The sequence below is a fragment of the Phasianus colchicus genome, chromosome 11 (genome assembly GCF_987193195.1).
Source record: "Phasianus colchicus chromosome 11, bPhaCol1.hap1.1, whole genome shotgun sequence".
Lineage (NCBI taxonomy): Eukaryota > Metazoa > Chordata > Aves > Galliformes > Phasianidae > Phasianus > Phasianus colchicus.
Genome location: NC_143446.1, coordinates 12,265,507 through 12,289,201, shown reverse-complemented (window position 1 = coordinate 12,289,201; position 23,695 = coordinate 12,265,507). Strand labels below are relative to the sequence as shown.

Here is a 23,695-nt window from a genome sequence, read left to right as displayed (position 1 = left end):
TGTAGAATTTCAAAGGAGAAGTGGAAGACAGCCTTAGCTTTGAACAGACTCAGCAAGGGACACTTCAGCAGTAAAGCAGCAGTGAATGCAAAGCCAGAAAAATAAAGTCCTGACTTTGCCAGTTTTTAGAAAACAGAGAAAGAAGTCAACTCTGAAATCTTGAAAAGGCTTTTTCAGAGCACTCCAGCCTAGCCCAAAGTTGGACCTACGAATTCTTTACAATCAGTGGGAAAAATGTTTTGCAGAAGGTTTACAGACAGCCTTTTTAATATTTAAATATTACAAGGGACACGCATAGGTATATCCCACTCAGTTCTGAAAGCAAGCACATAGCACACCAGTGAGCATTCTCTCCTACTTTGAAATTCCTAGATGTTGAGTCTTTAAAGTGGTGTGGGAGATGCATGGTGACAAGCAGCACTGAACATTAAGTCTTGAAAAGCGAAGGATTAGATATCAACTCCAGATGAACGACTTACTACATGCTCAATTCCTCATTTGGAACAGTCTGCAAAAATACAGACTTTATGGTAGAATGCAGGATCACAAAGAATGCCTAGAGTGAGGCCAGTGCCAGGACGGATGAGAAAGTGCATTAGCAGTCTCACAGTGAGTGCCACTGTGTAGTCAGACTCCATGTAGTTAAAACTGCTCTTACAGCTCAAAATTAATAGAAACAGGAGCATTCTGTTCTACAGTGATCAATCTGACATGCAGGTATTTGCACAGCAGGTACCTGTAATTAATGCATGAGAGAAATAGATCTTCAAAAAGCCTTTAAAAAAATGCCACAGAAAAGTAGATGCTACAGTCCATACTTCAAAGAAAGATGCAGGAAAACAGGAGGTAGAAGCACACAGAAATAACATGGGCCCTTCCTCTTCTACCCAGCAAAACCAGTGCTCGTATGAGTTGACACCATTCTATGACAAGGGTTTTAAGAAAAGATAACAGTAAAGTATTTTCAGGATTTGAAACTTCCCTGACTTCTATTAAGGCAGAGTCCTGTGTCGGGAACCCTCGAGGACTAACAATTAAGCTGCACTTCTTGGAATGTGCTCAGCAATAGAAACAACATACATGAAGGCGTCCACCAAAGCTGATGCTGTTGCACATCTCCAGCCAAGCTCCATGCTGCTTCAGAAATCAGTCATGTAAGCAGTGGTGCTGCACCTGAGCTAGCAGAGTCCAACGTACTGACCTCTCACAAAAAAGCTTTTGAAAAGCAGCTGGCCTATACATTGCCAACATCAAGCATAGGTATAGCAAATGCACAACTGCCTGTACTTGCACGTAGACCAGCCAAACAGATCCAAAAAGCAGGGACGAGTGCCTCACGCTCTCAGAACTCCCCTTATGCCCATGTCATGGGGCAAATGCACCGATTTCCACAGTACCATCTGTGTTACACAGTTAGAGTCCATCTCTGCATTCACCTCTCACGCAGCCCGCAGTCACCCTCCCCTGCTCCTCCGCGGGTAACACTCACTCCGATCCTGCAGCCATGTCGGAGTAGGACGTATCTGGTGTGGTGACTCCCAGAGGGATTGCAATGCTCATGACGCCCGTCGGGGATCACGGAGTCCAGAGGGCAGCGACTGGCCGCTCCGAGGGCGGAGAGGAGCCGCAGAGCCTCGGCCAACACGTCACGGACATGGGGAAACCTAATGGGGAGAAACAAAGCATTGCACCTCCATTACAGGCACCAGCTCACCCCGCAAGAGGAGATGCCGCGCATTCTAGTGCCTTTCCCTTCTGTCTTCAAAGGCAGGCCACTTCTCTCATCACCGGGTTACATTTTTCTTTTTCACACACATTCCTAGGAGAAATCTCTTCCTGATATCATGACAGGCATGCAGCGAGCTTCAGACACGGCGTGTAACAATATCTAAGTGGCAATTCCCTGTTATGCCCCAAAGCGATGATCTCCCACGGAGGCGAGGAGATGAACAAACAGAGCAGGACAGCTCAGAGGCAGCTCAAACCTGGGACAGACGGATGTCCTTGAGTCTTCAGGAGGAAAAGAACAAAAAGGCCCTTTCAGGAATGCCTCATCCTTTCTTGTGCTTGTGACAGAACTGTGGTTTCTGCACTGACACCAGAGAAGAAACTGCTGCTGAAATGCCTAACTCCTGCTTCAATCCAGAGTCGCATAAAACTGACTAAAAGTTAAGAAAAAGCTACAAGTTTCACAGTGTTGCAGGACTCTTCCCTTTTACAGGACACAGAACCTCTTTAAAAAATCTTTTTAGTATTCACACAGGTTTCTTTACCCTACTGATCCCTCAACCTTTGCCATGACCATCCCCAGCTGGCAGCAGCCCAAGATGTAACCAGGACAAATTCCAGCCCCTGCCTACTTGTGACTCAGCAGGACCGAAGGGTTTCAGGTGTGGTCTCTGGATTAGAGATTCATAGGACACTGTGCCACTCCAGAGGTAAAGGATGAGTTCTGGGTCACATTGCATTGGAAAGCCTCCCTCCAACAAACAGCATGCAGTTTCTGTGCAACAGTAACTCCCACTTTTGGGAAAGAGAGGATTGGAGAAACGCGAAATACCAAACAAAAAGGTTAGATGAGGCGAATTCCAGTTCAATTGCTTTTGTGTTGACCCAGCATTACTTGCCCAACAATCACCAGCACTCAGATCTTGCTGTTTGCTGCTGCTGCTTTCTGTGTACTTTCAACTCTGACAATATAAAATTCAAAATGAATTGCTGAGACAAATCTCAAGTGCTGTCCAAGACCACACCACCTTCAGGCTAGATTACAGTGTGGTCTTCATGAAACTTGCTCTGGCAACACCCAAAACATCAGTCTGCACAGAAAACAGGGGCTGAGATCAAAACATTCACCCACTGCACTGGTTGGTTTCCTGTATATGCAATATCAAACTCCTCCCAACCTCTCTCCCCTAAAATACACAGTTAGGAGGAAAAAAAATGCAGTATGTTCTCCCCAGCACCACTGGAAGTTTTCCTAAAGCTCCATATCTTAGTGTAAATGTGGTGAACTTCAGATCACAGCGCAAACCTCCCTCCTGTGGGATACAACGCTTCTCAAAATCAAATGGAAACAGCAATTTTGATGGCTCAATAGGTATATAGCACTTAACTGGTTTAGAAAACACATTAAAGATGTATTTTTCCCAGGCTACACTTCTACCTCCTTAACCAGTCATACCAGTATAAGGACACCTGGTCCTCCCCAGTGCCATCACAACAGCTGAGATGAGCATCCACCTGCACCACTGCCACAGCTCTGCAGTCCCAAATTTCCACTTGGAACAGGTCACACTCTAAAGGACTCACCATCTTCATGCCAAAATCACAAACTGCCTTGGCTAAATGTAAATATATGCTATTCCATTATTCCAGGTAACATTCTGTATCGACAGAAAGGACTGCAATAAATCTGAGCTGGCCAAGCGAAGGTTAGGTAACACCTGCTCTAACAGTAAATTTAATTTTCGAAACTGTTTAGGATGCAACAGCAGAAGCATTGCATTGGCTCACTTCCACAAGCACTGCCCTCCATGTTACAAATCAAACAGACACAGAAAATTTACTGCTGGAAACTTTCCTCATTACTGGCACTGCGGAAAGGCTGTTGTTGAAAAATCTATGGTCATCTAAAACGAACGTTAAGTGATTCAGTTGCCATGTTGAGGTCTTCCTTCCAAACATCACGTCACCTGGTGACACCCAAGTACGAGAGCAGTCCACCTGCATCTCAGCAAGCACTGCCTGTTCTTCCCAGCACACCTACAAACCTCCTGTCAAGGGCAGATAGTCACAGAAGGGCAAGCACCTTCAGTGCAAACAGAATCAGATCAAGGCTTTTTGCCAGTTTAAGACATTTAGCTCAAAAAAAAAGCATCAAATTCCCAGAAGTTCAGACATGCTGTTCCATGAAGACACCTACACAGAGACAGAAGAGACAGATCTGTAAGTCATTTAACTCCTATTTGTTCTGCTTTACCTGAACTGTGCCTCAGCCTACCGAAGCAAATGCTTAGCTCTGCTCCGAATACTAGCTAGGTTCACTAAGCAGGGAGGGAAAGATGATGCCAGTTTCAAAAAAAAAAGCAAAAGCAAAAGCACTGTCTGTAGCATTTACCATTACTGGAGTACTATGCATCACCTGAGAGCTGCCTGACAGAGGGGGGGGCTGCAACCCATCCATCCTGCGGGGTCTGACAGGACTCAGTCCTTGCGTGTAATAAAGTAATGGGCAACACAACTATCCATGATGCATACGTACACCAGGATCACAGAATCACAGAATCACAGAATTGCCAGGGTTGGAAGGGACCTCAAGGATCATGAATCTCCAACCCCCCTGCCACATGCAGGGCCACCACCATTCCACCTAATGCTAGACCAGACTGCCCAGGGCCCCATCCAATCTGGCTTTGAACACCTCCAGGGACGGGGCATCAGCTTACTGGCAAATTCAGTACAATGGTTAAAGATTTATCATCATTTTCTTAAGACTCTCACCTTTTATATTTTGCTATCAATATGCAAAAATAAATGCTCCTATGCATAAGTTTGTTTCAGAGTTTAGCCTATTGTCTGGGATTTGGAAAACCATAATGAAGAACCAATGTGCACCAAACACTTAAGAACTGTTGGATGTGCCAAAACGCAACAGCCCAGGTAGGCCAGAGCCTGCTCTGCTGTGCTGCATTAGACCTGGAGTCAAGGGGAAAGGTGAGACCACTGCCTTTAGCTCACAGGTGATTCCCAACAGCATTTGGAATCCACAGGCTAATGCATCAGTATGCTGTTCCATAGAAGATAGGAAACCATACTGAGAATTCCCATCATACTTAAAGCAGCTTCCAATGCTTCCATCAGGTATCTCAACATGTGTCTACAAATACACCTACTTAGCTAAAGTCAGTGTGATAAAGCTGTTCAGCTCAGGTCACGTCAGCCATGTTTAAAAACGAGGTACAAGCAAGCTAACCTGATTGTGATAAAACTCAGTAAGAGGCTGGAAACTAAAAATATTTTTATTTAAATCATTTAAACCAGGTTTAAGATACCGTATGGCAATTTTCATCCATCCACAGGATTCCATCAGTTTATCTGGCTCAGAAAACATCGGTTTTAGTTAACCTCATCTGCAAACTAAACCCTAAGGGATTGCTGATGATGACAGTGAACAACTGAAAGAAATTAAACCATCAAAGAAATTACAAAATGCATAGTCAAGTGCTCTCAGCAGCTGACCTGGGGCTGGGGAGATTCCTCAGAAAAGCAGAAGGAATAACCTCAAAACTTGGTTGCTGAAGCAGCAGTCAAGAAGTTATGCAAAACCTCTTTGTTCTGCAGACAAAGAAAAAATAGTTTGTGCTTTTCTTTTGGAATCATTGATGGCTTCAAGTTATATGATAAGAAATAGAAGAAAAATGTAATAAGAGATAAAGGAACAGTAAGCAAGACCGCTTCCAGAAATACCTTCTGCATGACAAGCCAACTGCATTCCTTACAGCCCAGTGCACTGAGGTGGAGGTGTCAGGCTGGGTTTGTTTGGGTTTTCATAGAACACCTCCCTACCATCGTAAAACCTTACTGGAAAGTTTAATTTATATTGATTTGAAAGTGGTCAAAGAGTCACACAGAAGGATAATTCTGTTAACAAATGTGTACCAAATTAGAAAGGGGGAAGCAAATTACAGAGTAGCAGCAACTTGCGGTAGACCAAACAATGTGAAGGTGGATTTACACGATGAGATGGCAGGCAGATACCAGGCACCTGCCTGTGCCCCACACTGGTGGGCACAGACCTGGCTGCCTTTGCACAGAGGTGATGTTCTAGGAGAACAACCTCAACGCAGAGAAAGAAGGGCCATCGCAGCAGAGAACTCGATAGCAAAGCCCTCCTGACTTTAAGGGCTGTAAAATGATAAGCCTTTTTGTTTTAAGAAAACTTCACCAGATGATGCATTGGAAATCTAGCAGCCTCCATGAAATGCTAGAACCTCAAAAATGTTAATAATCAAAATAAAACTGGAAAAAAAAATAATTGTGTGGTAATAGTAGAGAAGTTTAAAAAAACCTCAAGAAACAGAAAAAATATTTCATGGCCATTTCTGTGATTAAAACAGTGAATAACATTGCCTGCACCCCATGACATACCAAGTCATTGCTGAAGATGACAAACTCTTCAAATACTGAAGTATTTTCAAAAATGAATTCAAGAAGATGAAAATACTTTTATTTTCTATTTTTTCTTTAAAGATAACAGCAATACACGATGAAAAGAAAGTGTATTATACATAAAACCCCACAGAAATTATACAGAAAACAGGGGGAAAAAAAATTCTCTTCCAGTTCTACAAATATCTGATTTGGGCCAGCATCAGGGGAAGAGCACTATGGCAAGAGGAACACGGCCTAATTGCTGTGCTGGTTCTACAGCGAGGTTGTGCTCTCTCTTCCCACGGGGTAAAGCAGAACAGGCAAACGTCTGTATGTCACAAAAAAATAACAAAATGCAAACAGAACAGATCAGAATCGATATTTTGCATGTAAGGGCTTGACAAGTAACCTCCAGTGAATCCAGCTGTGGCAGTGACTACTGTGACTGTCTCCTCTAAGCCTTTGCCAAAACGGCTGGCAGGAAGGAAATGCTGCCATGTCTCATTGAGCACCACTGGCGCCAAGAACTCCCCCAAGGGGAGTAAGAGCAGAAACAGGTAAAATATGGTTATAAGGGCAATAAATTCCTGCAACAGGGCAGAGCAGGCAACAAGGAATGGTAATACGGAAAGCCCTACAGCTGCCTGCCACACCTTGTCCATACAAGTCCTACGCTTTTAAGAGTGAACTTACGAGGCCCACCAAAGCCAGAAAATGGCTACGGCTAAAATAAGGTTAATTTAAATAATGTAAGTGACATCAGTTTAACTGTAGCAGGCCAGAAGGTTTCTTTGTTCTAGATTTTGTTGCTTGAAAATATAATATCAAGCACGTGAACAATTCAGTGATGTAAGCAGGCAAACAGCCTAAATTAAAAAGGCTGTCGGGGACCCCCCCGCAGATAAAGAGCTGTAGACCTTGAAATTGTGTTATGAAGGGATTTGAGAGAAAATCCTACACCACATGCAAGGTCAGAGGGAAAGAGAGCAATAAAGGGCAATAACTAGGATCGAGTCCAAGCTGAGGGAATTACAGTTCCCACGAGAATCCGGCCGGTCCCCGCAGCCACGGGAAGTCGCCGAATATAGGAGGAGAATCAGCAGAATTTACTGGCAGGCAACGGAGGCCAGAAGCTGCAACCAGTGGCGGGCTGACCACAAACGAGTTGCCAAGGAGTAGGATTGCAGCCTCCCGTCCTAGAATTGGAAAAGATTCCCCCGTAATCCCACTAAATGCTCTCTGCTTCGCGAGTCTGGCTGTACGTCCTTTATACATCTATTTAAGGCCGCCACGTGATGCCGGCTGCCTGCCCGGCCACTCCCTGCCAGGCTGAACAAAACGGCTCCAGAGCAGCCCGCAGCCGGGCTCGGCGCAGACGTTGCATCAGCCAGGTGTGCAGGAAGCTGGGGGATAAAGCGACGATTTACTGCGGGGTTCCCAGAGCCGGGCCGCTTCAGGAATGCCGTGGAAAGGACGACAGGAAGGAGCGCGGCGCTTCGCACACAGAACAAGCTTCATCGCCTTCAGAAAGCCTTTGTGCTGGGGCTCCGGGCCTGGCCTTTCTCCCAGAGATGATGCAACACTGAGGAACAGGGGCTGCGCCAGAGCAAACTATTCACAGCAAGGCAGATGGCAGCGCAGCCTGAAGATCCCAGCGCTGAGCCTCGGCCTGCCTGCGCTCCCCGGGAATCCTCCATTTCGCAGCGTCACCTCTCGCTCCTGCGGTGGTTTCAGGCAGGAAATAGGACACTACAATATCCAGAAAGTGCAAAAGGGTGTTTTAAGAGCCTGGAAAATCAGTCTGTTCTACAAACTGGAGGAGAGGGAGGGGAGAAGCTGAACTCCCAGTCTCAGCAGACAAGCACAACGCAGCACCACAGCTGTCCCTGGAGCTCCTGCACAGTCCTGGTCAACCCCACTCTCCATTACAAGTCCAGATCTGAGCCTCCTCCCTCCCACCCCCATCACCAAGCACCCTCCCAGCTCCTCTCCACAACCAGAGGGTTTCATTCAATCATAGAATGGTTTCAGTGGAGAGGATCTTCATGGGTCTTTACCATGGAGCTCCAACCCCGTGCCGTGGGCTGGCTGCCCCCCCAGCTCAGGCTGCCCAGGGCCCCATCTACGGCCTTGAGCACCTCCAGGGATGGGCACCCACAGCTCTGGGCAGCTGTGCCACTGCCTCACCGCCCTCTGAGTACAGAATTTCTCCTTAACATTTAACCCGAATCTCCCCTCTTCTATTTTAAAGCCATTCCCCCTTGTCCTGCCACTCTGTGTCCCTGTAAGAAGCCGGTCCCCCTCCCGCCTGTAAGCTCCCTTCAGGTGCTGGAAGGCCACGAGGTCTCCCCGCAGCCTTCTCTTCTCCCAGCTGCAGAAGCCCAGCTCCCTCAGCCTGCCTTCAGAGCAGAGGAGTCCACAGCCCTGAGCAGCTCTGTGGCCCTCCTCCAGACCTGCAGCATTGCACCTGGCCCTGAGATCATGCAAATATGTTTTTCCCCTGAACTGGAAGTTATTCGAGGCTTATGTAACGCTCGTTTGCCGCGCTCTAACAAACAGCAATTTGTCTAACGTGCTTTGAGTGGGAAACTCGGCCACGGGAAGATTGGCAGCCTGCACTACACACAGAGAGACGGTCAAATCCAGTTGGTAATTAAGCTACGTAATCACTGAGAAGCACTAAAACCCAGTGAATTTCACACAGTAAGGAGATCAGGAGAGATCTCCACAATCTTCCAGTGCTGGGGCCCACATCATGCCTCTGTCAGGGAGATCTCAGTAGGAAACCTGACTGCTGCCCTTCCAGGCCTGGAGCCCAGAGGCATTCCAGGATCTGCCAGGAGCTTGTGCCCCCACTCCCCCTGCAAATCTCGCACATTTCCTGCAGGATGACTTTACACAGCCCAGGACGCACTGGTGAGCAGACAGAGCTGGTCACAGAATCATAGAAATATTAAGGTTAGAAAAGACCACTAAGACCATCCAGTCCATGACCACTACGTCACATCCCTCAGTGCCACATCTCCACACTTCTTGAACACCTCTAGGAACAGTCACCCCACCACCTCCCTGGCAGCCTATGCCAGTGCCTCACCACTCTCTTTAAGAATTTTTTTCTTAACATCCAAGCTGAACCTGCTCAGAACTGCAGAGATGAAAGTGTGGTTGTTATTCAGAAAGCTCCCAACACCTGTTCCAAAGCAGCAGCCAGAAACGCAAAGCTCAGCAGTAGCGTGCCTCCGGTCATCGTCACTTCTTCAACTTGCCCATTTTTTGTTAATGGGATGAGAAGTGGATAATCGAGTTGAACGCATCTTCAAGCTAAATGCACGTGTCCAGAAATCAGCAGACACAACCTGCAACTTGTGACTAAATAAAGATAAAAGCTACTTAGAACATTTTCGGTTTTGGTGGCTTGCTGAAAAATTAGTAATTTCTTCCTCTGAAAAGAGCTTCTGAGCACACAGCACTGCAACCCACCACGTGAAGTACAGGTGGGTGGTAACACAGCAGGGCTCAAATCAAACAGCTGCCAAAGTGCTACTTCTAGGGCTCGTGCGGAAGCGATGCTGAGGAAATGGCTCTGTAACACATCCATAATGAAATTCTACCTGCCACCACAACCACTGGATTTTTGAATGCTGGATTATGAGAAGTATAACGAGAACATCTTAATGACTTTTGCGATTACAACTGCACGCAAGTATGTGCAGCCACGTGGTGAAACATGAGAGTTGCTCACACCGGAGGAGAGGCCCAGAGCCCTTCTGCAGGCAAAGGGACACAGTGCCTCCGTCAGCCTCCCAGAGACGGGAAAAGGGCCGATGACACAGCAGGAAGATGGGGGAAGGAGAGATTTCTTCACTGCCAATCCTTTACAATCCTTTGCGCAGGGCACTTTCTGTGAGAAGCTTCAGCAGGTTGGGACAGACAGGGCTGTCTGGACAAGGTAAGCAGCAAGGGCTGCTGTGCTGGATTGCGGAGCTGGAGGCCTTTGCTTTGCACTGCGCAGTGCCCCAACACGTTCCTGCAGTTTGCTATCTCTTTAGCCTTAAGCAAGAGAACTCGCAGTTGCTAGACAACCTCCTTCCCAGCTACAAAACAGCTCCATTTCTATGACAAATCGATAGGCTCAATGTGCAAGAAGCTACAGGGTTTTGAGCTGCCTTCTTTCCCAGGACACGGGAGTGCTTCCTGCTCTGAGTGCACAGCAGCAAAGAGAAAGAAGGCTGAGCAGCTCCTGGGCAGGACCTGGAGCAGAGGAGAGGCAGGAATGCAGCCATGCCAGAGAGGAAAGAGCCCTGCACCGCCTCTGCATGTCAAGCTGGCTGGGAGAGCTCAGTCTGCATCACACAGCAGGTTTGAAGAGCTGGGAAGGACCTGCAAGGGGATTTTAAAGCCCTGTACATCTGCAAAGGCACCTGGGGCAAGGTAATCTATGAAAACATAGAAACTCAGCCATCAAGGGAGTGGTGGAATGGACAAACACATAAAAAGCACAAGTGCAATGCAGAGCCATCACCCAACTGAGTCATGCATTTCCCAGGTGAATGTACAAAGCGAGGGAGGTGCAGGATTGCCGAAGAAATCTCATTTGAATGGCACGAAAAAACAGCAAACAAGTGCCATTACAATACTGTTTTTGATGATTATTTAATATTGTTTCAAGCACTAATAAACCTCCAGCCTGCATCCAGCTAACCTGAGACAGAGAATATCCTCCATTAAGAACAAATCTGCCAAGACAGCTTGCTTGCTGTGCCTTTCAGAGGAGCTGTAATCATATTATCGTTGTACGATTTATTTTTTTTTTAAAGTTGCTTCTAAAAAAGGATGAAAAAGATTTAGACTTCTGCTGTGGTCAACTGGAATTCAGAAACGTTCATCTGAATACAGTGAGTGCACACAGTTACATCAGTGCTTCTCTGTAGAGGATTTCAGAAAGCCTTAATCATATCTTAAACATCTGAAGCAGCGCAGTATGGGAAAGAACCGAGTTCCAAAGATGCAAGCCACAAAGCATTAAGTTTCAGAGCTCCCTTCACATGTTGTGTGTCTTATGCAAGGCAGTATGCTAGCACTAGGTTAACTATTTCTCCTCTAAATTAATCTTTACTTCATGACCTTGTTGTTGACTGAACATCTGAACTTGCTCCAACTTTAAAGATCTTAAACACCAGTGTCAGGAAAGGACTATTAATGTTCTGTTGCTTTTTCCTTAAGCACACAATATATTTCCTCCAGAAAGAAACAAGCTGGACATATTTTAAAAGGCTAAAATGAACGTTTGCTCCTTTCCCCTTCCCTGTGAACTGTGCCAGCGTTTAATTATGGTCATAGCTGAGAAACTGTATTGAAAGACTGAATTTGTCCAATCTCCGTTGATATTGCTATGCTTTTGCCAGCAAATCTCACAAGTGCTTTTAGAGAAAGATCAAGTCCTCTCCCAATTGTCTTTTCAATGAGCTGAGTAAGTTGAGCTCCTTTAAGCCTCACATCATGAGGCTTATTTTCCAGTCCCTGGATCATTTCTGCAGCTGTCCTTTGAATTCTCTCCAAATACACTGGCATTCTTCTTGAAGCATGGAAACCAAAATTCAATTCTATCAGTATCAGTCTAAACGTTACTGTTTGTAAGATTACTTATTTATTTTTCCTTGACATTCCTCTCTCTGTTGTTTTTTTTTTTTTCTTTTTTAAATTTTTTAGTTTTTGAATGTGCCCAAGAATCACATTAACCCTTCAAACAAAACACTGACCCAAGCAGCACGTAGAGGCAGTTAGCTGAGGTGACCTTAAGGCCCTTGGAGCTGCAGCTTTCCAAAACACCGTTTCACAATGCATGGCTGGGTTTCCAGTTTTGCTAACAAATGCACCACCTTGCAACTGGGTGGGTTCAGGCATTTCATTGAAAGGTGGCAAAAACAATTGAGAGCTCCCTAATAATACTTCATTATCCTACTCGTGTGACTTACGCAAGCTTTATCAAATATTTTATTCTATGCTGATAAAAAGATACTAAAGAGCAGTAAATTAAAAGCTGATTTCATCTCACAACCTTCTCTAAAGCTAGGTGTGTCCTCTCAAAGTTACAATCCCAGATATTTTAGATCTCCACTGTCAATGCAGTTTCTCCAGCACAACCACATCCAGCTGCAGTGCATCCCACCTTCCCCCCTCGCAGCAGCCATGTCCCCGCAGTGACACCCGCCCCGGCTTCCCCTGCCACACATTACACAGGCTGGAAGGGACCGCTGGAGGCGAGCTGCCTGAAACCCCCTTCTCTCCCAAAAGCAGAGCCAATTTGGATCGAGTTGCTCAGACCTTTGCCCATTTCTTTGCCAGGGCCACTAGTGTGTGTTTTAAGGTCAAAAATATGCATTTTAAGGCCAAAAATAACCTTCTGATGAACTGACTTTCCACCTAACAAAGACTGGAAAATCTCACCTAGTCGCTTTTATACTTGGCGTCACAGCTTACAAATGAATGAGACTGTGTTTGTTGAACACGGCCTGAAACACAGCACATGGATTTACCACAACTCTTTGGGGGAAGTTTAAAACCATGTAACAGACTGCACACAGCCTAGAGATCCCAAGGCAGCATCAACCCAAGCCATTAAGTCTTCACAGCATGCAAAGTACACGTGTAGCTTTTTTAGGAAAAAAAAAAAGTGTAAAACCTTTTTTAAACTAAAACTACATTGAACACATTCTCAGAAGCCTTTGGAGAATGCTTCAAACGACCCCAGTGCAGCTCCAGCTCTAACTGCTCCTCTGAAGGAGCCTGCTTCTGCCTGGCATAAATAGATGTTGGCTGAAGGTGTTAGCTTCCCCACAGCTTCATAAAACATGTATTAACAGCCAATGCACTGACGTAATTTTAATTGTTCTCTTTCACATTCACAGTGCTACGACTTACCAGCACCTATCTTTATCGGTACTTTTATTTACCAACACACTTGCAGCATCTGTCTTCTTGAGTGCTCAGACAAGGATGTTCTACCAGCACAGAATACCTTCCAGCTCCCACAGGGCAGTTGCTCACCCATTCCTGCCTCAGTCACTAACAAGAATCCACCTTTCCCCTCAAAAAACCACAATTACATACAAAGGATTAGTGTAGACACACGTTTATCCGTATGGGAAAAAAAACACCACCAAACCAAAAGAAAGTCACAATGGTCAACTTGTTCCCCTTTCCTTAAAGAACAGCAACATGAAATTAAAACAACTACAGTCAGGGCTGTGTTTAATAAAACAGCATGAACTACTACACTGAAATTAGAGATCTTAGCCCAAATCCTGCAATCTTCTCACCTTACATTCTTCCCTAAGCACCAATTTTTGGCCCTGAGTCCCACTCAGGAGTCACTCTTGTTCTTGCATTACATTCACCGCTCTCACTCCTGTCTGGGATTCTCAGTGCCACACTCTCTGCCAATAGCAAGGAACCTCTTTAAACCTGGAAAACTGTGGAACAGAAGAAAAAAAAAATCCCATCACGTGAGTAAATGAGGCTTGACAGAATGATGGATGCTGCAGGTTCATGAGTATGAAGGCGCTCCTAAGATGGGTTGTGCCTGGTACAGCTTCACAGAAGCGTAAAAGATGCTGGTTTGCCGCATTCAGGAGGGAGATGCTCAGCTATTCAGATTGGATGCATTCTGTACGAGACTGAAGATGAGTAACTCACAGCTGGACAGATTCTGTTCTAGAAGAAAGCTGTGTTCTCTTCCCTGTACCTTCAACACCAGCATCTCCTCATCTGCATCTTTTCTCTGTTCCTTTTCAAGCACAAGATCCTGAATACACTCAGGGAAGAAAAAAAAAAAAAAAAAAAAACAGCCAGAGAATTCAGGCCAGCAAGCTTTAACCAAGAGGAATTTCACATGCAGCAGTCATCTTGGGGCTAATTTAATTTGTCATTATGGAAAAACTGAGAACTGTCAAGACCTCAGCTGGATAACAGTTGGATAGGAGAATGAGCTCAGCACAGGAGGAACACAGCACAAAGTTATCTGCCCAAATAACGCAGGAGCATCCAAAAACAGCTTGTCAAAGTCACTTTAAAGCCCCCTTCACATAGTTTATCAATCCTGACAGATACAAATCATTACCAACATTGTTCTTAAGTTGAACTATCTTGTAGCATTACAGTGCTGGTGAAAACAAGCAGGAAAAATGCCATGGCTCATATTACAAGACTTCCCCAGCAACAATTCAGATGATTTTCTCACCTGTGTCCACTACACAATGCACTCCCACCACAGCTATTAACATCAGTATTGCTCTGCTGCACTGCTGAAAGACACAAAAGGGATGTGCAGAACCTGCAGAGCACCAACCCGGAGGTGATGGAGGTCAGGCTGCATGGGGCCCTGGGCAGCTTGAGCTCGTGGCTGGCAGCCCTGCCCACAGCACAGTGTTGGAGCTCCATGATCTCTAATGTCCCTCTCTCAGAAGCTAAGCTGTTCTTTGATTCTGTGGCTTGTTATGGGTGAGACAACTGCCCCACTGCCTCCATGGCTGCCTCGCTTGTTCGCTCTCAGCCCCCGCAGGCTGATGAGCATCCAGGAGAATAGGTACCATCCCAACAAGCAGAGATCAGCAGTTTAACTGCAGAGATTTTAACCTAAGCTGAATTATACCTACTGAACACTAACACAACTCCAGAGCAATTCCCATTGTTCAAGAGACCAATTTTTACTTTTTAAACCCACAAGCTATTTCAGTAAAACCATCTTTCCTAACAACCCAGGTAATTTTGTTTTACAGAACGCAGAAAAAGTTTCCATCATGTTTCAAATATATGTCAAGGCCGTTTATTTCCTCCCTCACAACCTTCTTGGCAAGTAAAACTGAAAGCATCAGAATTCCATCAAAATGTTGCCCCAACACAGTGACTCTCGTGGGAGCAGCCTGCTTTGCTATCACTCACACAAAGTAGGGAAGTCTTAAACTCTGACACTACAAGCGCAACAGAAAGCTACAAATTTTGCTCACAACTGTTTGCTCCAAAATCACCCCATCCATCTCCTCTGGGCAGTACTGCAGAAAAGGGACGTTCAGTCCCAGTACTTCACCAAGAGGATCATTGTTGCATTTCCATGCAGCTCTGTGAGAACCAGAGGAGCAGTGCCAACACCTGGCCCAGCCATTCCATTCCTCCCAGGTACCTTTCTCCTGCAATTCGCTGAATTTCTGCTGACCACAGTTTCAAGCTAACAGTCCCAGTCTCCACCAAAGAAAGAACCAGTGACAGCAGATTTCAATGCATACCCTTCTATGAGATTTTCACAAAGGGCATTCTGAACCTGCAACGGCTGAAGAGACCCTGCTAAATGACAGACCTGTACCACTGCACACAAGCTCTCTCCACCCACCCTATCACCCTCCGACCCAGGCTGTGCTCCGTCTCTTGGCAGCTAAGGCAGACAAGCAGCAGTACCGCTCTTCTGACAGCACAGACAAAATCGGTGTGCGCAAGGGCTGCTGCCAGCTTGGGATTCTGGCCCAAGAACATCTCACTGCAGAGCAGCCTCCCTGCACAGAGCCCCACTGGGAGGACACGGCATCTCCTTCGTGTCTGACCTACACCAGGGCTGCTCTGATTTCCACACAGACCCTCCTGCTGACAAGGCTTTACAAAAAGGGGCAGGTTTGGGAATGGTGCACCCTCAAATATAACAGTCTGCTGCTTGATGAAACTTCCCACCTTCTTCTCTTACTGTACGTTGTTTGATTTGGGGTTATTTGCACAGGTCTTCATGAAATAAAGGATAGCTCTTGTAACAATAACCCTTGTAACAGATGAGAATTCTTGCCCACAAGATATACTACTCACACCCAACATGACTTTTTGCACAGCAGTATGCACTCGGAGGTGCCACCACACGTTAGCATTTAAATCACTTTATTCCAACTCTAATGGCCGAGATGCTGCCTTTGGTTTCACTAGTCCCCCCAGTCCCACCATATAAGGACTAAGAAGCAGCTCACACTGGGATGTGCAGCACACGGCCAATTGCTTTACATCAAGAAGTTGACGCTCCAACCAAGTCCTCCACATTAAAAGAGATGGCATCGAAATTCCCACTGCACGCAGCCTTGGCTGAATTCACATTTTGCTGTGTTCCCCTCATGGACATTTCTACACATTCTTCTCAACACAGCCATATGGAATACACGACATACATAATTCTTTAAAACATCTGATTGACAACGTATCCTCCCTAATTCATGTTTTGGTGCATACCTCAATATCTCACAAGTCATAATGACCCACAAGTCAATACAAAATACAGACTCGCTACCAAACTAAGGAGCATGGTGCAGTACATTTATTTATACATATGTTTGCAGTACTTGTACACTAATTGATATTTTGTCATTTTACAAGACGAGACATCTCTTTAGCTCTCTGTTGTGCTTATTTTCTGCAAAAATATACCTACAGAAGTTTGCTACTAAGCAGCACTACTGGGTTATACCACCACTCCACCACCACGGCTCCAGCCTACATCAGAACTTCTGGCATAACAGCTGCTCAAGAAATGGCAGAGAAGACCAAACTGCCAATTTCCATCCAGAGAACCAAAGGTTTATCCCAAGAGCTGCACGCACAGCCACCAAGGGCCCAACCATGCCACCCCAAAGCTCACCTGCCTTGGGTAGCAGAGGGAAGCCACTGGAGCCAGTCCTGCTCCCCTCTGTCGCTCCTCACTACAACCTCTGTACTTACACCCAGATGCTTTCTCCTGTTTATTTTGTGAGGGCTCTGGAAGCTTGTCAAACTCATTGTGAGCCAATTCAATTCACTATCTTGGCAAAAGAAGAAGAATCTAGCAAAAAACAAAATCTGAAGAAAAAAAAAACCAAATACTAAAGCAGCTTTCTGCTGGGTGAGTTCAGAAGAGGGACTCGAGGAGCACCAGAGCTTGCAGACAAAGGCAGAACTGCAGGAGGAGCAGGCTGGATGTGCTGGGCTGTGTCACGCAGCCTCACCCCAAGTAACCCCGCAGGGCGCAGCGCTGCCATAGTTTGGAGCTGACTTCAGCTGACACAGCGTCAGGCGGCCTCCACATCCCTGCTGCACCAGTGCCGGCCTGGCCCTGCTAGCAAGCAGCTCGGGCAGCAGCCAGCAGGAAGGCACTTCCAGAAGGGAGGTGCTGCCAGATAGCCTGCCTGCACAGCCTGCTGCGGGACAGGCACATGCCACAGCTGGGGAGAAACTGTGCAGCTCAGAATCTGACCTTACCCCACAAGTATCCTTGTTCCCTGTTAACCTCCAGGCAGCCTTGATCCCCAACATCCCTGACGTTCATGAAGCCACAAAAGGAACTCTGAATCCAAACACAGACCTTCTCTGCAGCCAGGCAGATCCTACTTAAGGAGATCAGCAGTCACCTCCTCTTCACAAGTTCACTGGGGCTGTAGGTGCAGGAAGCTTCCAGATCTTTGCTGTGGCGAAAGTTAATCTACAGCCTCATTACTGAGAACATTCCTGCAGCATGATTGCAAGTTATTTCAACCTGATGCCACTAAAACACAGGAAATCATTTGGTTTGGTGCCTTTAGCCAAAAGCTTGAAGTTCAAAACAAATTCAGAAGGTTCCTATATTATTCAATTCACTGTAACAGACAAGTGCCTATACATTGGCAATGCAAGTCAGGGTGAGATCTGCTGACATTTTAAGGGCTCCATGCTGAAGCCCCAGCACACTTCAGTTTCCCATGTGGTTCTCAAACTTTTCCCAGCGTATTTCACCTTGCCTGTAAAAAGATATACATTCATTTCCCCATTTTCCCTAAACAAATGAGCTGAGGAGAGCTTCCAAGGAGCAGCTTCACTGTAGATCCAATTCAGGCAGAGGCAGAGCAGGGAAAGAGGGCCATGCTGAGGACCATTCTGCTCCTGCGCTGTGCAGCTGGGCCAGAGCCACACTGGGATGCTGTGCCTTGTGCTCCCACCTCCCAGCAGCACCACTCTGCAGCTCCATTACTCGCTCCCAGGGAAGCTCCTTCCCCTCCTCCAGGCTGAGCACCACTGACGTGCATGGCTTCCTTATCCAAATATTTCCATGCAACACAATCCTCCAAAACACCAGCCACTTATTTCCATGACACAAAGTCTATGCACAACCATGAGACTGCATTATCTGACACTGACTAACTGAAACACTGAGCTGCAGCTTGACTTTTTTTTTTTTTTTTTTACTGAATCATCACCAACGGATATGTTCTGCTACAAAGTTTGACGAAGAGATCTCCTTCCTACTCCTTCCCTATCAAAGGCTTGCATTTCAAACTGCTCGCTTCCAAGACAAGAGGATTCCCAGTATCAGAACCTCACACTGCCTTCTGTGCCAGCAGTGCAGCACCCGAGAAGCTAAGCCCTGAAAATGAATAAGGCTGCAGAGGAAAGCCCAGCCTCACACCACGGGCTCCGTAAGGATGGCAGGAACACGCCTGAGTCAGCAAATGAGCAGCTACCAAAAGAAGACAGTGTCTCATTGTCAATGTATATGATTGTGATTGTAATCGCCCTCTAAATATGAACACATCAGAAGCACTGTGACCTTTCTACTCTAAAATTACTTGGAAATATTCAAGGGCTTAAGCATTGTTTTCAAAACTAACTCACATTGTGTCTCAAAAGACCACTTGCGAGTAGGAAAAAAACTCATTTAGAATGGGATGAATAAGAAAAATAGTCGACAGTCTTAAAAACTGCACAGATCCGCCTGCTTTGGATACCTTCCCTTCGCTAAACTTAGCCCTTCCATGACCCTCGGGAAGGAATGCAAGACCTGTCTATGTTATCAAGTTTATACGGATTAAACTTTAGCATAAACAACAGTTCCCTTCTACACTTCACTCTGAAAGCCAAATTCCTGACTATTTCTCAATGCCACTGTTCTACGTCCCTCCCTCTTTATTCCCCCTTTTTCTTAAGGTTGGGTGAGTGTGGGACTATCAGATTCCTGACCACAAAAGAAATCACTCCTGCTGCTCACCCACAGCTCCCACTCCAAGAGGGGACAAGTCGTCCTGCATTTTTCCACCTTGAAGTCTGAGCACATCACTACACACTTTGCAGATGATTTCAATAAAGTATCTGTGTGTGTTTGGTAGGAGGAAAACAAGAAAACTCACTTTTGGGAACGTTTCTCTTTCCCAAATTATTTTACGTTTGTTCCACTGTTTAAGCATTTCAATCAGATGTACGGATCAAGAAGTCACATTCACAAATTAAACAACAATACTGACACTCCTATAGAGTTTGTCAACAAAACCCGGGTTTAGGCTGGGATCCACTGCACAGTTTTCTTCTGGACTCCAGCTCTTCAAGTTTAGACTCATCGGCTGAAGTGAGGGAAAAATCCCTTTAGCTATTTTTGTTGCAGGAAAATAATACTTCACCACCAGCTTGGGCGGGGGAAGGGGTTGATGAACAAGAACCTCCTGATTTGCCATGCGGATCATCCTCCAAGACAAAGAGCATCTTTACTAATTACAGCAAAAAATTAAAGCAGGAGCAGTTGCAGCGGTGTTTCTGGGCGCGCTGGGGGCCATGGGCTGTGCTGCCAGCAGCTCAGCAAGTCCCACCCCCAGAGCACCGTGGGGAGCCCAGGAGCAGCCCACGCTCTGCCTGATCTGCAGGGACAGGGGCTGCAGCAATACTGGGAAACCAAAACAATAAATCTTGGGAGAAAAAACAACCACCAAAAGCCCCCAAAAACTTCACTAAGGAGTTCAGAAGTGAAAAAACCTCAGCTCCCAGAATTCCAAGAGGTGGAACCCTTGCTGCGTTACAGTCTGAGGCTCTTTCCACGATCAAAATGAGCAAAAGGTTTAGGTTAAGCCAGATTTATACATAACTGTCTCTAATTTAAGAATGTAAGTGCAAACTCGCTGTGCGCTAACCCTTGCCTCTAGCAGTCACGTAAGCCAAAGGCTGCCTTCAATCTCTAACAGCTTTAACACACATAGTTTTGCAGGATTTTATTTAATTTTGACAGAGTAAAAAATAAACAGCCAAAGATGATGCTACAAAATATTTATTTTTCAATCAAATGGCTTTATGTTCACGTCACCTGAGATTTAACACGCACTACAGATTTAAGCATACATCCAACGCTCTCAACAAAAGTACAGCTCCTACGTCTTGCATAAAAAACAGCACGGACTGCAACCTTTATGCAGGCAGCGTAACACGAGATCTCACCAGTCGGGTCCTCAACTACACACAAAAGCAGCACCGGAGCAAGAACACAAATGTGCATTTGTAATGCAGCAACACTGCCACAAGAACAATGATCCTTGAGTGTTCAAAACTCTGGGTGCCCATTACGTTTGGTTTACTATTGCCAGAGTAGACAGAAACATTTTTATCTCGTCACATCATCCAAGACTAGTTGGAAAAAGGCTGGGTGCCCAAAAGGAAAGGACGGACAGGCCAGGTGGGGTGATGAACCACACAGCTGGGCACTGAGCACTCAGGTCTCTCCAACCTCAATGTTGGAATTAATAACCTTTTAAAAAACAAAAGACAACCAAAACCTCACACAGCATTTAAAAAACTTAAATGAACCGTTCCTTCAGTTTATGCTTTTTGCCCAGAAGCAGTGCACAAGGTTTTGCGGGCTCCGAGGTGCTCATTCAATCCCGTTTCTTTGCAATGGGATTTCTCAACTGCGACCTATAACTTCTCAAAATAAGATCTGGCTACCACGGAGAACTCTTCCTATAAGGGGATTAAACATACCTGGGATTTCACCACATCACTATAGGCCATATAATCTCAGACAACACCAGCAGGAATGCTGGTTTCAAGTCACTTGGGATATAACAGTAAAAAGCAGGCCAGAGCCTTGCTAAAGCAGCATCACTTATTCAACAGGATGCAAGGCACCAGATAATTCCCCATTAAAACATACAGGGAGACAGTGAACAAAGGCTAAGGGGCAATGGAGATGGCTTGCTGTGTTTTAGTCCACGAAGGAAATGGTTCTGGTACCACCAGGAAATCCCAACCTGCTGGGGTTGTCCCACTGTGTTCTGCCCCAATGCTGGATACCATTCGTGGAATCACAGAACCATGACTGGAGACCAGCTGGTGCTCTATGTGTGAGGGCTGCTCGGAGCTCCACACCCTCAGCATGGCTGCAGTCAGCCAAGAGGATTTCAGAGCGTTTCAATCTCTCTCACACTATTCTGCTCCTGGAATTTTTGCTTTCAGAAAACAGCGTTACGGGTTTGATAAGCAAGGCCAGGACCTGACATGGAGCAGGGCTCCCCGTGAGGTGTGGTTCCCAAAGATGGCACTGACGCTAACGTGTTCCCATGTCACATCCTGCACGCCTCAACCAGCAGCTCCACCTTTAACAAATGCACCGGGATACTGAGCTCCATCCCAGCAGCACATCACCACCCAGACAGCGGCCAGTGCCAAATGGTTAGTTAATCAGATAAGAAAGGTACTCATTCTTCCTTAACAAAAAAAAAAAAAAAAAAAAAAGGAAGCTATTACATTCAAGCAGACAGTGTGTAGATGGGAGCTGGCAGATTCCACAATACAGTCACGTCAAAAATGGCCTCCTGCAAACTGTTCCCTCACCGAGCAAGGAGAGGAATCTTTCCATTACCAGAGGACATCTCACCGCGGCACGGCAGCTTGCTGCACGTTGTGCCATACAGCCCTGCAAGCAGCAGCAGATAAATGGTGCTCTGCAGGCAGCAGCAGGGGGAAACTCCTCTGCCCGCAGCCTGCTCCCAGCCCCGAAGTTGAGCTAGGCCATTAGTTTGACTGTTCCCCACTCTGTGAATGGAAAATCCCTTCTCAGCACTCGCAGGCTGCTGTCTGCTGCACACACCCACCGCGCACAGCAGAAATTCCAGTCAATAAGGCGAGTGGGGCCCAGCCGGTGGAAGGGGAGGAAGGAGACACACAAACAATAAGGCAAGCATCTGGCTCTGCGACTGGCTGGAAGGAGGCCGGAGTTCAGAGGCGAGGCGGCTGCAGCCCGCAGTTCACAGGAAGATCCTATCAATCCTCGCTGCCCTACTTTTCACACAGATCAGAATATCTGCAGAGGGTAACCCAGGGTTCGCAGCCCGTATTCTGCAGTTTCGCCCAACGTGGGATGACGACGACAGATACCTCGATGGGTTTGCCGTTCCTGCTTCTGCTCGGGGCCCTGGGGACAGGCCTGAAGAACCCGAGGCCTCCCCTGCCCATGGCGCTGTGCTAATGGGGGACTGGGGAGCACCAGCCCTGCCCAGCTCCCAGCCAGCACCCGGAGCGCTGCTGTCACCCCGGGGCCGGGGACTTCCCGGGTCAACCGCAACAAGAAAGAAAAATAAAATCCCGGCGCTTCCTATACGAGCGAAAAGGGAAACCTCCTCTTTCTAAGGAAGGAAAAGGAGATCGGTTCGCTGGGTTCGGGCCGTAAGGCACAGCCGTTCCAGAATGCCTCGCGGCGGGGGGGGCCGTCTGGAACACGGCGGCCCCGAGCTCCGAGGCCGCATCCCGCACAAAGGCGAGGCTCGGAGCTGCTCCCCGTTACATAATGGCCGGGGGCCGCGGCAGGGCCGGACCGGGGCCCTTTCCGGGGGCACGGAGGTAGGAACCCCTCGAGAGGCGGGAAAAGGTCCGCCCGGGGGTCGCTCCGCGGAGGGGATGCGGTTCCCCCGGCGGCGGCGAAGAGCGGCGGGGCCGCGCGGCCCGGCGACACCCAAGGGCGGCCCAACGGTGACCTTGCGAGCGCCGGGCCCCCCGCGTGGCAGCGGCCCCGGCAGGGCGAGCCCCGGCACCATGAGAAAGCAGAAAACGCCGCGCCGCCCGAGCGGGCGGCCCCGAGCCGAGGGACGAAGCGCCGGACGGAGAGCGCGGCGGGCCCGGTGCTCGCTACCGCCCACGAAGCCCCGCGGCCCGGCCGGCCGGCTCCGCGGCACCGGGCCCGCCGCCGCACCGGGCCTCTCCCGGCAGCGGCCCCGCAGCTCCGCACCGCCGCCGAGGGCCCGCTCCTGGGGCCGCCGGTGCCGCGCACCCGTCCGCGCGTTCCCGTCCTCCCTCCCGCCCGCCGCCGGCCCACGCCTACCTGGCCGGCCCGTTCCCCGGGCCCCGCGCGGCACTAGGCCCGGCTGAGCGCCACGGCGTTTCCTGGGCGGCCGGCGGCAGCGAGCCCGCGGCGGCGGCGCCAGCCCCTCCCCCTGGCAGCGGTACGACGGCTGCTCCCCAGGCCGGGCGGAAACGGCACTGCGCGCACGGGGATCCCCGGCGCCGGCGCCAGGGGCGCCCCGGCCACGCCTACTCGCGTTCCCCGTTGGCTGCCGCGGCGCCGCGCCGCGCCCCGCCGGGCCGCCCGCCGCCGATATCGCCCCGCCTTCCCTCGCTTCCTATTGGCGGGCTCTTCGCCCGGCCCCTCCCGCGCTCTTTTCTCATTGGGAGCCGCCCGCCCGCCCCGCCGCTCGCCTCACGGACGCGGCGTCCCATCGGCTCGCCAGGCTGCCAATCGGCGGGGGAGGGCGGGACGTCG

At 48.0% G+C, this 23,695-nt stretch overlaps 1 protein-coding gene across 3 annotated transcripts in view; it reads right to left on the bottom strand.

Moving 5' to 3' along the window:
* The window catches only part of SETD5 (SET domain containing 5), a 60,760-nt gene extending 37,340 nt beyond the window's left edge, over positions 1–23,420 (bottom strand). For 2 of the 3 annotated variants that reach the window (XM_031607161.2, XM_031607169.2), the window contains exons 1-2: positions 23,258–23,392; positions 1,490–1,664 (exon numbers count right to left, since the gene is read on the bottom strand). In XM_031607161.2, the coding sequence (XP_031463021.2) occupies positions 1,490–1,560 (71 nt within the window). In that variant the 5' untranslated portion in view covers positions 1,561–1,664; positions 23,258–23,392. Of the gene's footprint in view, positions 1–1,489; positions 1,665–23,257 lie in introns of all 3 variants that reach the window. The other variant, XM_090148280.1, reaches the window with a different exon arrangement.
* Between the last annotated feature and the right edge of the window lie 275 nt (positions 23,421–23,695).